This window comes from Ammospiza caudacuta, chromosome 28 (genome assembly GCF_027887145.1).
Source record: "Ammospiza caudacuta isolate bAmmCau1 chromosome 28, bAmmCau1.pri, whole genome shotgun sequence".
Classification (NCBI taxonomy): Eukaryota; Metazoa; Chordata; class Aves; order Passeriformes; family Passerellidae; genus Ammospiza; species Ammospiza caudacuta.
Genome location: NC_080620.1, coordinates 5,081,865 through 5,096,999, shown reverse-complemented (window position 1 = coordinate 5,096,999; position 15,135 = coordinate 5,081,865). Strand labels below are relative to the sequence as shown.

At 47.5% G+C, this 15,135-nt stretch overlaps 1 protein-coding gene across 1 annotated transcript in view; it reads left to right on the top strand.

Moving 5' to 3' along the window:
- Positions 1-14,294, top strand: part of KDM4B (lysine demethylase 4B) — a 73,763-nt gene extending 59,469 nt beyond the window's left edge. Inside the window, exons 16-23 of the mRNA XM_058820865.1 lie at positions 2,665-2,741; positions 3,189-3,244; positions 3,719-3,827; positions 8,849-9,034; positions 9,468-9,632; positions 10,334-10,453; positions 11,267-11,359; positions 12,031-14,294. Coding sequence (XP_058676848.1) covers positions 2,665-2,741; positions 3,189-3,244; positions 3,719-3,827; positions 8,849-9,034; positions 9,468-9,632; positions 10,334-10,453; positions 11,267-11,359; positions 12,031-12,216 — 992 coding nt within the window. The 3' untranslated portion in view covers positions 12,217-14,294. The remainder of the gene's footprint in view (positions 1-2,664; positions 2,742-3,188; positions 3,245-3,718; positions 3,828-8,848; positions 9,035-9,467; positions 9,633-10,333; positions 10,454-11,266; positions 11,360-12,030) is intronic.
- Positions 14,295-15,135: the final 841 nt, after the last annotated feature.

The following is a 15,135-nucleotide window of genomic DNA, read 5'->3' as shown; positions in this document are numbered from 1 at the left end:
CATTTTTATCTTTCTAGGTACAAGGATATCAGGAATCCCAGAAAGGTTTGGGTTGGAAGGAGCTTAAAGCTCATTCAGTTCCCATCCCCTGCCATGGACAGGGAACCTTTCTCTCAAAGCACATCTGTGTATTCAAGTCCATCTTGGCAGCCACTGATCTTAAAAATACACACCAATATTCTTTTTACTGCTTTTTTTGTTGGCTGATTCTTCTCTGTCTCAGAGAAAAGATTCTTTCTTTTGATACCTTTCATTTTTTGTAATAAAGCAGAACTCAAAGGCTTTATTGCACTCTTTTCTCTCACATATTTTGTTCCAATATTGTTCTGCTGGGGGAGGCTATATTGTTCCTGCATGCAGCAGAGATTATGGAGTAGTTTGAGATATATTTTATTAGTGTCTGTGATAGTGCTTGTAGTAATGGCACTTGATTACAAAAGGGAACATATGTCTGTTTGCTTCCCTGATAGTTATGTCTAAAAGAAGATCTGATTAATCCTGGTGGAGTGTACCTTCAGTGGAGATTGTACAGCATCCAGTTAACATTTGTGACGAATTACTGTTCAGCTGTTTGATCTTGACAGATGGGGAATCTTATTTGACTTGCATCAGCTGGAATTACTTTTGTTGTTCCAATTTTAGAGTCTGCAGGTCCCCGTGCAGCTCAGCAGGGCTGGGGAACTGGAAGCAACTTTTGTTTCTGTGCTGAATCTCTGATTATGGTCATTTCTGACTAATCAGGCCATGGGATGCAGAGTGGATGTGAGGAGGAAAATTTCATCCTCCCTTCATGATTCAGGGTTCTGCATCTTGTCCATCCTTAGGCCTGCAATAGTCCAGTCTATAGAATGGTTTATGTGGCCAAATTCTATTTAAGGACAGAGGGCTGTGGGCAAGATGATGTTAATATGCAGGCTCAGACCTGAGATCCATCTTTTTTTAGAGAAACTCAGCTTTATATTTTGGCTGTACCCTCCCCTTGAGGGTAGGACAGGACAGGTGTTAAATCTGATGGAGGCTCCAGTGCCTGGTTGTTTCCTTGTGCTCTGTGACATCCCTTTGACTTTGCTGCAGAGAATCCATTTGCTTTTATTGCAGGATTGCAGTGGTGAGGTGTATTTTGGCTGACTGTAAAAGCAGCTGGCAGCCTGTGTGTTCTTGGGAAGTGCCCTCTCAAACTGTGCTGGGTTCCAGCAGCCAGGCCCTATGGAGAGGGGAAGGTTGGGGAAGGTTTCTGGGCTTTTGAGGCACTGAAAAATCCATAAAAAGAGCAGATTTTTCTTGCTTTATCCCTATGGGACAACCTGGAGTGAGGTAAATGGGACTGTTCTGCCCTCACAGAATCACTGAGGTTGGAGAAGACCTTCAAGGCCACCAAGTCCAAACATCAGCCCAGCACCACCACCCTGCCCACCTCTAGCCATGTCCCCAGGTGCCACATCCGTGGATGTTTTTAACACTTCCAGAGATGGTGATTCCACCTCTGCCCTGGGCAGGCTGTTCCAACCCTTTCCATGAAGATATTTTTCCTAAATTTCAATCTAAACCTCCACATTTGCGGCTTGAGGCTGTGCTCAGGGTCTGGCTCTCCCTCAGCTCAGTTTTGGCCTGAACTCCCTGTCCCTGTTCTAGCCTGGGTGGAATTTGCTGCCCTGATTTGCCATGTGATGAAAAGAGACCTCAGATGTGGAGAGCAGCTGCAGATCCATAGTATTGACTTTTTTTGACATGCTCTTTATCTGGTTAAGTGGATGATATTTATAAATCAGGCTGTGGTGGCAATCCCAGTGCTTTCTGAATGTTTTCTTTTAAGTTTAATTCAGGAATTTGAGATTGTTGTTCCCAGCTGAAATTTTCTGTTCAGTTTGTTAGGACAGGTAAAGGCTGGATGAGATTTTGTTAGGAGGGATAGAGGCTGGGTGGAATGAGCTGTGTGTTAGTTGAGATGCTTATCTTCAATTTTCCACTCACTTTACAAGCTTGCAGGAATCACATAGATCTACTTTTCCAAACTGTATTTGTGTCTTTTCCCCATTGTTTTCAGTGACAAACCTCAGTGCCTTTTATAGAATTTTAAGGATTTTTTTTTGTTCTTATTTCCCTGTCTTTGTAATGGGCATGATACCACTTTACTGTTTTGGTGGTGTTGTAGGAGGATTTGGTGTTTGCAGTAATTGATGCTCTGTAGAATGAGATGGTTTTAAGACTTCCTATAACCATAAATTAAATACTGTTAACCATGTGGAATGCAGGTATTGAATTTCCTTGCCCTTGTCCTTCCTCATAACACCACTCAGCAAAAGTAACTGCTTCAACCTTGCTAAAATTCAGTGCCCTTCCCTGTTTCCATTTGTGAGTGCACTCCCGCAGTGGTGGCATCACCTTGGAGCCCAGTACTTTGGAGCCCAGTTCCTGCCTAAAGAAACAAATTCTTGCTATTGTAGTCCTTAGAAAAGTGAAAAACAAATGTGAGTTACCTGTGGAGGGGTTTGGTTGGTTTGTTTTCAGACCTGCTGGTCCCACTTCTGATTTTGTTGGAATAGAGTTCCTCAAACGCTCTCAGAGTTGCTTCTGAACTGAAAAATCATGAGAAGGGAAACTGAGTGGAACTGAGAGGTGCTGAGGAAGGGCTGCTCTGACAGGCTGTGGCTCTGTTTGTTGCAGGCTGTTACGGGATACGCCCGGAGCTGGTGAACGAGGGCTGGTCCTGCTCGCGGTGCTCGGCCGGCGCCTGGGCAGCGGTAAGGGCTGGCACGTCACCCACTCACTGCCCCACACACACAGGGGGGAGGATTCACCTTGCCTTTGACATCTCACATGGGAGATGGGCAGTGCTAAGGGCTGGCACGTCACCCACTCACTGCCCCACACACACAGGGGGGAGGATTCACCTTGCCTTTGACATCTCACATGGGGGTAAGGGCTGGCACATCACCCACTCACTGCCCCACACACCCAGTGGGGAGGATTCACATTGCCTTTGACATCTCACATGGGAGATGGGCAGTGCTAAGGGCTGGCACAGCACCCCTGGCACCGCTGGCATCACCCACCCGGCACTCCACAGACACAGCGGGGAGGATTCACATTGCCTTTGATATCCCAGGTGGGGTGTGGGCACTTTCTGGGGAGGATGAAGAGCCTGGCAGAGCTTTTGGGCCCATTCTGAAGGAGTTGTGTTCCCACAGGAGTGTTGCCTGTGCAATCTCAGGGGAGGAGCTCTCCAGATGACCACTGATGGCCGGTGAGTGCTGGTTCTGAGGGTGTTATCCGTCCATGCTGCACCTGATCTCCCTGTCTTGTGAATTTGGTCTTAATGCTCAGTGTAGCAGCAAATTTTGGGGTTCTGGAGGGAACTGCTCCTCGCTGACTTGGCAGAATGAGCCCAGGGGACTGTGCTGCCCTGCACTGCACCAGGCTGCTTGACAGCAGAGCTCCTGAACTCCTGCTGAATGTGGCTGTTTCTCAGAGGAAAGTCTTCTCAGAGAATGTTTAGCATTGTGCAATATCAGGTGTAGGGGAAGGTTGATCTCTGTTGTTCCAGAGACATTTACCTTGTGCCACCCTGATTAACAGTCAATTGGGAGCATTGCTACGGCTGCCAACCACTGGAAATGTGCCTCGATGCTGAGAGAGGCAGGGAAATGTTAACTGCCCTCCTGAGCATTTCATTGAGATGATGGCAGGCCCTGATTTGTGTCTTCTCTCTGCTCCCCAGGTGGGTCCATGTGATCTGTGCCATCGCTGTCCCCGAGGCGCGTTTCCTCAATGTCATCGAGCGTCATCCTGTGGACATCAGCGCCATCCCCGAGCAGAGGTGGAAACTGGTGGGTGTCCTTTTCCTGGGGACGGTGGTTGGGAGCAGGAGCCAAAGGGAAAAGCTGTAACCAGACAGAAAATCATTGTGTGGGTTCGTGAGGCAGCTGGGATTGGAGGTGATCGCGCTCTCATTTCCAAACAAAAGCTGCATTTGTGTCTGCTGAGCCCTGTCAGTGCTTTGACACACAAGCAGCTCTGATTTCCAGATGTGCCTTTACTCTCTGGGAGTGTGCTGTACCCTGGGCAGAGCCTGGGACTCCTTCCCACCTGCAGTCAGGTGTAAAGTGCCTAAAAGCTCCATTTACTGCAAGTGCTGCACAGCAGGAGTGCAGAGGGACACGGTGACTAGAGAGAAGCTGAATTGTTCATCTCTAATTCACCTTTCCTTACAACATTTCTCTCTTTCTATCAAGAAATCTCTTGCAGAAATGGATAAACATTTCTGTGACCCTGACTGCAAGGCAAGACTGTAAGGATTTTAATACAAGCCCAGCTCCAAGTTGTTATTTAGCTGTGTGGCCTCATCCGAGGGATTAGTAATGGACGATTCATTAGCTCAGAGCAATTTATCTTAATGTTAGTTAATGCTCCATCACTATAGTGTGTTATTGCAAAATAAATTGTGCTTTTGCTGCTTTTTTTGGTACAGAAGTCAGCTGGGTGACACAGTGTGGGATGGGGAAGGTGCTGGAGCAGTGATAGATGGGCTAGTGCTGATGGATTCGTTAACAGAGCTGCTACTTAGTGCAGCCAGCCCGGGTGAGAGATTAGGAGGAACCTATCCCTGCTTCCAGAGTTATTTCTCTGTTGTGCAAATGGGTTTTGTACACAAATGTGAATGTAAAAAGCATTCATTATTCAGCAGGAGTGATGGGGCAGCGCAGTGCCAGGGTGATAAATCTTGCAGCCGTGGCTCTTTATGGATCAGCTGACACTTCCAACGTGCATCCTCTTCATTACCAGCACTTGTAACGCTGAACTTAAAATCCTTTTACACAACACTCACTTGTATTGCTTAATGGAGCCTCACAAGGAAACATGACTTAATTCTTTAACCCTTCCCTGGCTGCCTGGCAGTGCTGCAGAGCCAGGGCAGTGTCTGTGTGTGTCTGACTCTGCTGCTTTGCTGTGGTCCAGAGCAGAGCCTGTGCCTGCCAGAGCCTCTGCATGGACCCACTGCACCCATTTCTCATTCATTCCTCAGTTAAAACTGCAAAGTGTCACAGAATCCCAGAATATCCTGAACTGGGAGGTCCCCAGAGGCCATCAGTCCAGCTCCTGGCCCTGCACAGACACCCCAACAATCCACCCTGAGAGTGTTGTCCAAATGCTGCTGGAGCTCTGGAAAGAAATTTTGTTTGATTTCTTCTGTTGTATTCCATTTGCACCTCGTGTTTTCTTCCTTTCTCAGGGAACCTGGAGAATTTTTACTTGAAGTGCCTTGACTTACACAGGCCAGTGTTGGAATTTACAGGCACATATTCCTTGTGCTGCTGTTAGCCAGAGCCTGGCTTGTAGCTCAAGTGTCAAAGCCTGGCTTTAAGCCCTTCACTTGGAAAGTTTTAGAGTTTTCAATTAGGTAAGGATTAAACAATTAATTTGGATGGCAGAATACAGAGGCAGTGGTGCTGTGGGGTACAAAGAGAGTGTAAATTGGATAAGATTGTGTGCAGAGACTCACGAGCCATGGTGGGGAGGTTTAGGATTCTTCGTGGGAATTTGCAGGATTCCTGGAGCATGTGGGGAGTCACTGGAGGAGCTTTGGAGGTGAGCAGCTGCAGTTAGGAAGATAAACTGAGGGAGACTAAAAGGTGATGGCATTGGAGCTCCTGACTTTGGCAATGATGGACTTGGTGCAGTACTTGATAAAATTGGGAGGATGACCTTTGTGGCTGGAAAAGCTGGAAAAGGAGAGAAGGAATGATGTGAGGATAGTTGATCTAAATAGATGAGGGTAGTGGAGGAGAGAGGGGGTAGGGGTTATCCATGGTTATAATTTGATTTTTAATATGTTTTTATTGTTTTAAGTTCCTGTGATGAGGGCTGAGGTGCCAGGGAGTGGCAGTGATCTGGTGATAGGAATATCCTGTTCTCTGAGCATGGACCAAGCACAGAATTTCAGTCCATTTGTGGGTATGGCACCATTTTCAGAACTGCAGTTTCCCGCTCCCAGATTGATGGCACATTACAGGCCTGTGCACGTAAATTATTTATGACGTGGAAATTTGGAATAATTAGCTGTCATTCCTCAGTGGAGTAAATGAATTGCAGTGTTCATCATGCAGCAGACAGCCCATTTCTTACTCTCAGCAGTGACCTGACTCTGGTGTGCGTTTATTTCAAAGATTTCTCTCCTGTGCTTTGGACTCTTTTCCCTCCCACAGCAAATGCTTTTAAATCTCCTTGTGCAGCTTTCCCACAGCACTTGGCACTGGTGTTTCTGTCCATCCCATCTCCCACACTTCCAGATCTGCATTTTCATAGATGCCAGACTGGTTTGGGTTGGAAGGGGCCTTAAATCCCACCCAGAGCCACCCCTGCCATGGTCAGGGTCCCCTTGCACTGTCCCAGGTGCTCTCAGCCCTGTCCAACCTGGCTTTGGATATTCCAGGGATCCAGGGGCAGCCACAGCTGCTGTGGGTACCCTGTGCCAGTGTTTTGCCACCCTCACAGCCAAGAATTGTCACTTCCCCCATCACTCCTTACACATCAGGCTCACTGTCACTCACATTTATCTTTTGATCATATTTGCTCTGAACATCCCTTTGCTGTCACAGGGAGTTTGTGTGGGCACAGGGTGTGTGCTAATCCTGGCTTGGCAGAGCCCTGTTGGCATCAGGAGGGGCAGATTCCTGCCCTGGCCGGGTTAATGCTCCCTGAGCCCCCTGTGTGTCAGCAGCTGCTGGGACAGGGGGATATTGACAGGTTAATAATGGCATCAGTGCCATTGACTCCCCTCAGGCCTGCTGGGCACTTTCCTGCTGCTTATCAGCTCTGGAACATGGTTTGCAGAGTGATAAAGGCTCAGCTTATTAAAGGCTAAACCCACGTTCTGGCAGCACTCAGGCTCTGGCTTTGAATTTCCTGGCTTTTGTTCGTTTGTGTAAAAAGGCCAAATTAATCTTTGGTGTAAACAAACTGCCTTCAGTTAATTCATGGGACTTATTTCATAGAAATGTGGGGCAGAGCCCAGCCGGGGAGGGAGTGTTGCACAGGAATAAGGAAGAACAAATCTCCTGTTCTTTGGCATCTTTTGCTTTCAAGGAAGAGAATTGTTCCTGGAGAAGGAATCCCAGAATGGTTTGGGTTGGATGAACCTTGGAGGTTTTGGAGTTCCACCCCCTGCCATGGTCAGGGACATCTTTTGTTCATTTTAATCATGAAAGGCACATTTGTCTCATGTGTTTGGTATTAATTTTGCCCTGATTTGCCTTGTGCCAGCCTCAGATAAGGTAAAGAAGCTGCCCCACCCCTGGAAGTGTCCAAGGCCAGGTTGGATGGGGCTGGATGATTGGGATGAGCTTTAAGGTCCTTTCAGCCCAAACCATTCTGGGATTTGCTGATCAGTGACAGATTCCTGGAAATGTTAAAAACTGAGTGGTGTTTCCAAATGGATCCCTGGAAACATTATGCAAGGATCCATTTTTTAGACTGGGATTCCCAAAATCTCCTTTTCTGTATTTCCGAGGGTCTGGAAACAAGAAATGGTGCTGTTATAGGGAGTCAGGAAATTTGTCTTGTTCCCACTACAGCTCCTGCTCGCTGTCAGTGCCATCAGGCTCAGGATTTTTAGCTTTGAGAAAATGTAATTTCTTTTTAAAGCAGTCCCACATCTTACATCGATTTACCTCATAACTGAATCTGCTTTGCAGAAAATGAGTGTGAAAATGTCTCTGAGATTTCAGACTTTTTCCCTGATAATTCTGGGTATTTTTTGTACAATGTTTTTATTTCTTTTGTTTGCAAAACTGACTGAATTATCTACAGTGGCTCATCTGACATGGATGCCAATAAAATATTTATGGTTGATATGCTTATGCATCTGAAATAAACACACAGTATTTTTGTTCCGTTATATGATTTTATATTCCACGAGATCTGATCAATACAATGTCCCATTAAATATAATCGAGCAAATTGCCACCCAGTTACTGTGTTCTGTTCCTTCAGAAAAATGGAAATGTTATTTTCCAGCAGTGCACCTGAGAGCATCCAGCTGCTGTTGGAGTTAATGAGGTGTAGGTGCAGTGTTTATGTGAGGAGGATGAGGGTGCAGCAGTGCCACTGGTGGGTGTTTGCCCAGCGTGGCTCTGCAGGGCTGAGTGACCGGAGGTGCTGGCATGGCCACAGGAGTGGTGAGGCAGGGAATGACAATTCTGCAGGATGTTGGCTTGGAGAGATCCTGAGTGGGTGCGCCCAGACAGTCCTGGCACAGAGCTGTGGCACTGCAGCTGTGGCACTGCAGCTGTGGCACTGCAGCTGTGGCACTGCAGCCACGGGCTCTGTGCCGTGTGCCACCCCCTGTGGGGGCTCTGCAGGGCTCCAGGTTCTGCTTCTTGGGAGATCTGAGCTCTGGGTATGTTCCCCTGCAGGGCTGGGTGTGACTCCAGCTGTGCTCCCTTACAGAGGTGACTCCAGCTGTGTTCCCTTGCAGAGCTGGGTGTAACTCCAGCTGTGTTCCCTTGCAGAGCTGGGTGTAACTCCAGCTGTGCTCCCTTGCAGAGGTGACTCCAGTTGTGTTCCCTTGCAGAGGAGTGACTCCAGCTGTGTTCCCTTACAGAGGTGACTCCAGCTGTGTTCCTTGCAGAGCTGGGTGTAATTCCAGCTGTGCTCCCCTGCAGAGCTGTGTGTGATTCCAGCTGTGCTCCCCTGCAGAGGTGACTCCAGCTGTGTTCCCTTGCAGAGCTGGGTGTGACCCCAGCTGTGTTCCCTTACAGAGGTGACTCCAGTTGTGTTCCCTTGCAGAGGGGTGACTCCAGCTGTGTTCCCTTGCAGAGCTGGGTGTAACTCCAGCTGTGTTCCCTTGCAGAGGTGTGTGTACTGCAGGAAGAGGATGAAGAAGGTGTCTGGGGCCTGTGTGCAATGCTCCTACGAGCACTGCTCCACGTCCTTCCACGTGACGTGCGCGCACGCGGCCGGCGTGCCCATGGAGCCCGACGACTGGCCCTACGTGGTGTCCATCACCTGCTTCAAGCACAAAGCAGCAAACCAGAACGTAGGTGTTGGGCTGGGCTGAGGGATTTGGAGTTTTGTTGGGTTTTTTGGCTTCTGTTTTTTTTTTTTAATAGTTTCTCCCCACCTGTGTAGGCTCAAAACGTTTTGTGTTTTTAATGCAGAAAGATTGTCCAGGAAGCCGTTGTTGGGGATGGATTTAATCTGCAAGAGGGCTGGTTTGGATGGGGTGTTGGGAAGGAATTCCTGGCTGTGAAGAGGGTGGAACAGTGGCACAGGGTGCATCCCAGGCAGTGCCCAAAGCCAGGCTGGACAGGGCTTGGAGCACCTGGGAGTGTGGCAGGTGTCCCTGCCATGGCAGGGGTGGCACTGGGTGGGATTTCAGGTCCTTCCCACCCAAACCATCCTGTGATTCCGTGGAATTTTGGTGGCAGCTTTTGCAGCTGTGTGTGGCAGCTGTTGCTGTGTCCCTGCAGGTCCCGTTCCGCAGGGAGGTGGCCCTGGGGCAGACAGTGATCACCAAGAACAGGAACGGGCTCTACTATCGCTGCAGGGTCATCGGCACCAGCACCCAGACCTTCTACGAGGTCAACTTCGACGACGGCTCCTACAGCGACAACGTTTACCCCGAGAGCATCATTGTAAGGCAGCTCTGGGACACTGCTGTGGCACAGGCACTGCAGACTGAGCTGTGCCTTGGGCTGGAACAGCAAAGCAAATCTTAACTTTTTCATTTTAATTTTTAAGTTGCTGCTCGCCTAGAAAATCTCATCCCGCTCTTCATGACAGAGCTTGTTTCTGACATTATCTCATTTATTTTTTGGTTGCTTTACAAAGATGTGATCTTGCTGAATGCAGATGACTTCACAGAAAGCAGTGTTTGTTCTAAATTTCATCCTATTTGTTTTGTGGTTGAATAATCTTATTTTTCAACTGACAAGTGTGATTCATGGGGGAAGCAGATTGTTCGTAAGCACTTCTGGTTCAAAACAGGGAATTCACTTAATAGAGGGAATGTCTAGAAGAGGCTGATTTGTCAGCTCATGCATTGCCTTCCTGATTGTGCCACTGATTCACTGAGTTGCCCTGCTTGTTTTTGAGATGCAGGAGATGTGATGCTGTGGGATTTGTAATGAGAAATGTCCATGAGCTGGGTGCTGGCAGCAGAAGGAGCTGCCGGAGTCGGTTGCTGCTCTCTCAGGCTGGTTTTGTTTGAGATGCTCACAATTAATCACAACTGCAGAAATACATCCTATTGCTCATTAGCATGTGATTTTAGCACACCTCTGGCTCCTGAGCTCTGCTGGAGCCGTGTCTCTGACCCCTCTCTCTCTGTCCTCAGAGCAGGGACTGCATCCAGATGGGGCCCCCTCCCGAGGGGGAGCTGGTGCAGCTGCAGTGGACGGATGGGATCATCTACAAGGCCAAGTTCATTGCAGCCCAGATCAGTCAGATTTACCAGGTGAGTGGCAGAGGCAGCCCTGGGGTGTGCTCCAGGATGGGAGAGCTGAGCCTGCACCAGGGATGGGCTGCTGGAGCTGGGCAGAGCAGCAGGAGGATTTGGGAGCAGATGATTTATTCCCTCTGAGTTTGTCCAGCCTGAACTTGACACCCCTATTAAACTGTGCCCTGTGTGCTTCTGCTTTATGCAGAAAAGTGTATTAAAGTCTTGGGCAAAGGAAATAAGAATCCCTTAAAAACTTTTAATAGTTTTAACATTTTGCTGTGCACGTTTCCATGAATAAACATCCCTGGAACATCTGATGCATAATTCACGATATAATCAGTGCTTAGCAAAATGGGTTTCATGGGAGGAGTTTTTTGTACCTGCCTGACTATTTCTGCTGGTTGAAATACAAATGTACTTTAGTAGCTGCAGTTGTTTCCTTGTGACCTGTAAAAATGCTTTGTTTAAGATGAAAGAAATTCTTATTACCATATTGGCCTGAATAGAGGGCTGCTTTTATCATAAGTGAAAAGCTGCTTTTTTCAGGATATGAATCAAAAATCAGTAGAAATGTGAGGTGCTGGGCCAGCTGGAGTACAGATATTTTGGGATCCATGGAGCACTGAATGAATCTACTTGGATAAGACAGAGGTGCCTGGACAGCATTGAAAGCAGCACTTTTTGGGCTCAGCTTGCTCCCCAGAGCTTGGGAGTGCTCATTCCACAGAGACACCCATGGGAGCTGGCCCCTGGTGCTTCCTGCTGTGCCACAGGCTGGCAATGGGCTGCTCAGATGTGCCTCTGAGCTCACCTTCTGCCTCCCTGCAGGTGGAGTTTGAGGATGGCTCTCAGCTAATGGTGAAGCGTGGGGATATTTATACCTTGGAGGAAGAGCTTCCCAAGAGAGTCAAGTCTCGCCTGGTGGGTACCAAAATAGCAAACAATAAACCAGCTGCAGCTTGCAGAACCCCTGCACATTTTCTTCATGTGTTTTTTAGACATTAGGTGAATGCAGCCTCCAGTTTCTGTGGCTGTAAAAGTGCTTGTCGTTCCCAAAATACACAGAGTGGAAGAAATCCCGGCCATGGATGCTTGAGAGGCACAGAAATGATTTCCCCTTGCACGTGTTCAGCTCAGAGTTTTATTTTCTCTGGTTAAAAGATTATGTTCAGATCATTTTACACCATATGAATTCAGTTATGTGGAGTCATCCTGTCCAAGGGTGAGGTGAGCTGGGCTGCAGCTCAGGCCTTTCTGGAGAACTGATTATCTCCGTGGGACCAAACCCCCTTTTCTCACCAAACTGGAGATTTAGAGTGTGGCTCTTACCTATAAATCTCTCAATCTACAAGATCAGGCTGTCTTTAAGTGCATACAGTGGAATTAGTGAGCCTAGAAAAGATGAGGGATTTATTTCATAGCTTTTTTTTTTTTTTTTTTAAATTCCAGCCTTACTGAGTGTTTTCAGACCCTTTAAAGCCATTTCATTCAACCCGGTGGTGGGGCCGGAGAGTGTTCCCAGCCCAGGGGGGACTGTGGGTGTCTCCCTGTGCTCCTGCTGTGCCCTGATGGCTGTTTTGTGTCTCCTGCAGTCCCTCAGCACCGGGGCCCCTCAGGAAGATGTGTTTTCAGGAGATGAAGTGAGAGCAGCCAAGCGTCCCCGGCTGGGGAATGCCAGGAATCCTGAGGAATATGGACAAACCCCAGATTACCTGGCCTTCATGGAGAGCCTGTTGCAGACACAGTACCAGCCTGGGACTCAGAGCAACATGTTTTAACCAGGATTCATCCAGAATATTCAGTTAACCCTTTTTGAGTTAGTGGAAAAAAATAAATAGGAAACTGTGGCATGGAAGACCAGCCCTGTGCAATAGCCTGCTGTGAATTTCTTTCATCTCCTCTTGGTTTGGACTGCAGGAAATCCCTGTCTGGCTGCTACCTCGACCTTGCCAGGAGTTGCTGACCAAGAGCTGGGGAGCTTGGAAACCCTTCAGCTTTTCACACGGAAACTTTGGAAGAGTTTCTACAGATGGAGCTTTGTGACTGGTTCTTTTTTTTATGAGGAAAGGGTTAAAATTTAACAAAATGACTTTTTCAAATCTGTCAAACTTTTGTCTTTCAAGGTGCTATTACATTGACTACTGAAGCAGCCTTTGGAATCGTGTTTTCTGTACATAGACGTCACCTTTGTGAAGTTTTCTATGAATGAGCATTATTAAAAAAAAAAAGCAAGCAAAAATAGGAAAATGAAAGTTTCCACAAAACATTTTTCTAGATTATGGCTTTAAAACAGAAAATAAATTAAATCCTCCCCCCTCACCCCCAAATGAATTGTGACTGATGTTACAGCGGGGAGAGGGAGAGCAAGAGCAGATGTCCTGGAATGTTCTGGGTTCTTTTGTAAAGAAACACTGTCTCTGTAAGCTGGGAAGGTGGGGAAGCAATGTTCACGCTGGGGTGTTTCTGCCAGTGGCTCTCTGCACGCCCTGGCATGGATGTTGGCATCGCTGCCACGTCCCCAGGGAGGGGCTTAGGGAAGAAGTGGCCAGGTTTGGGTCATGCCCCTCGCCTTCCTTCCCCATCTTTGCCATCACAGTTGCTTTCTAGTTCAGGGTCAGCATGGCTTTGAGTTCCAGTGTGCCACCCTGGTTTGGCAAGTGTTCTGTTGCTGCTTGTGTTAGCTCCCCACGAGCCAGAGGCTCCCTGGCAGCACTTCTCCCTTAGCACTTCTCCTTTCTCTTTCCTTTGTCTCTTTATTTTTTAATTTTATTATTATTTTTTTTTGAGTTGTGCTCCTTACAGTGTGAGAATCATTCCATGACAGAAGCCTGGGAGGTGTTTGTATGTTTTTCTTTTATCCTATTAAAGAAGAAATTCCTCAAACATCCGATTGTCGTGACATCCTTTCCTTAAGCAAAGACTGAGCCTGTGAGTTCCTCCTGGGGAAGAGGAGTGCAAGCCCTGCCTTGACTGGACTCAGCTCTCTGAGGATTGAAGGAGCACCCAAGGCAGAGCCCAGCCCTGCAGTGTGGAGGGGCAGCTCCCACCCGGACCTCTGGAATTCCCTGGGGCTGAAGAGCTGATGTGGAGCTTGGCAAAGAGCCTGCTCCAAACCCTGCTGGAGCCGCTGGAAAACCTTCCCTTCTCTTTGAGGAGCTCGGGCAGCTCAGAGGAGAGGAGGAGGCTTCATTGTGAGCTGGGGAGGTTCAGGTGCAGGGGGAGAGCAGAGCTGAGGGCACCCAGACCCTGCCCTCCCTGCACAGCCCAGCCAGCAACCTGGAGTGCTGCGCTGCAATCTCCCCCGCTTAATTCCCTGAAATTGCTGGGTGGAGAGACACAATATTCTTGTTTTGATTATTATTTTTAAGCCCCTTTGCAAGGTGGTCGTTGTTCTGGGGAGAGGCTGTTAAGCAAAGCTCTGGCTGGATCTTTAAGGGAATAAGTGGGAAGGATTTGTGGGCCAGCAGATGGTAGATTAGCATCTTAAGAGACTCCATGGGTATTAAACTGTCCTAGTGAAAGAGTGGAGATAGAATAAAGCAATTTAATTCCTTTTTTACTTTGGTTTTGTTCTCCCTTGAGGATTGGAGGTCCCATCCTTTCTCCTGCCTCTGCCACAGGTCCTTTTCCTGTGCCTGCAAATGGGTTCTGCTTTTGGGTTCCTTTATTCCTGAGTTTCTGACGTTTTCAGTAGATGTCTCCACGAATAAAACCAAACTGAGGCTAATAAAAGTTTAAAAATTGGCAAGGTTCTCCCGAGCCTGGGTTGTTCCTCCCACAGAGCTGTCTCCTGCCGGGTGAAATGTGATTAAATAGAAAACTTGCTGTATAAAACACTAAGGATGTTGCCAGGCCACGCGAGAAATATTTAAAACAATTGCAAGAGAAATTTAACCAGCAGAGGAATTTTTTTGGAGGTGGGAGGGAAGGGTGGGATGGGATGAGGGGTTGTGAGCGATGGGGAATTTCCTCTGCATGCTTGAGTCCTGCAGTAGCTGTGTCCATGTGTAGTACCGTTCCCAAATGCTATTTATATTGTAAAAACACAAATGTGTCCCCTCACCCCCTACTCAGAGTTATGTTAAAACATGAACCTGGAACTGTTGAATGCCCTTCCTTGGTGCAAGGCTTTTCTCTCTTTTTGTTGATTTTTAAATCCCTCACTTTGGTTTAGGAATGATTTGTGCAGATTCAGGGCAGCCTATTGAAAAGGAAATAGGAAATGCACATTCCTACCCCTTCCTCCAGTGAAATATATTTGTGTCTGATTATGTGCTATAAAAATAACGATTTTTTTTTCCTTTCTCCCCCTAGATTAAGGCTGTGATGTATTTTTTTGCCTATTTTTTTTTCTCTGCCTCTAGGTTCAAAATTAATTAAAAGCTGTTGAGCATTTCAGAATGACACTTTTTGGGGGGTTGAAGTCTCTTCATTTCTAAGTTTGAAATCCTGTGCAGCAGGAGGTTGTTGAACCTCCTCAAACAGCATCTCCCTGAAACTCCATTTGAACACCTTTAATTCCCCATCCAGAGCTTTCAGGTCATCTCTTGCTCCCAAGAATGACTGTGCTGGCACAGGCACACAAAAAAAGGCAATTTTGGCACAATCCTAAAACTCAAAGGAGCTGGAGCTGTTGACACAGAATTATTTGGCAGCTTTGGTAGCAGAAGAGGAGAAGTCCTTGGGTTACTTGCTCG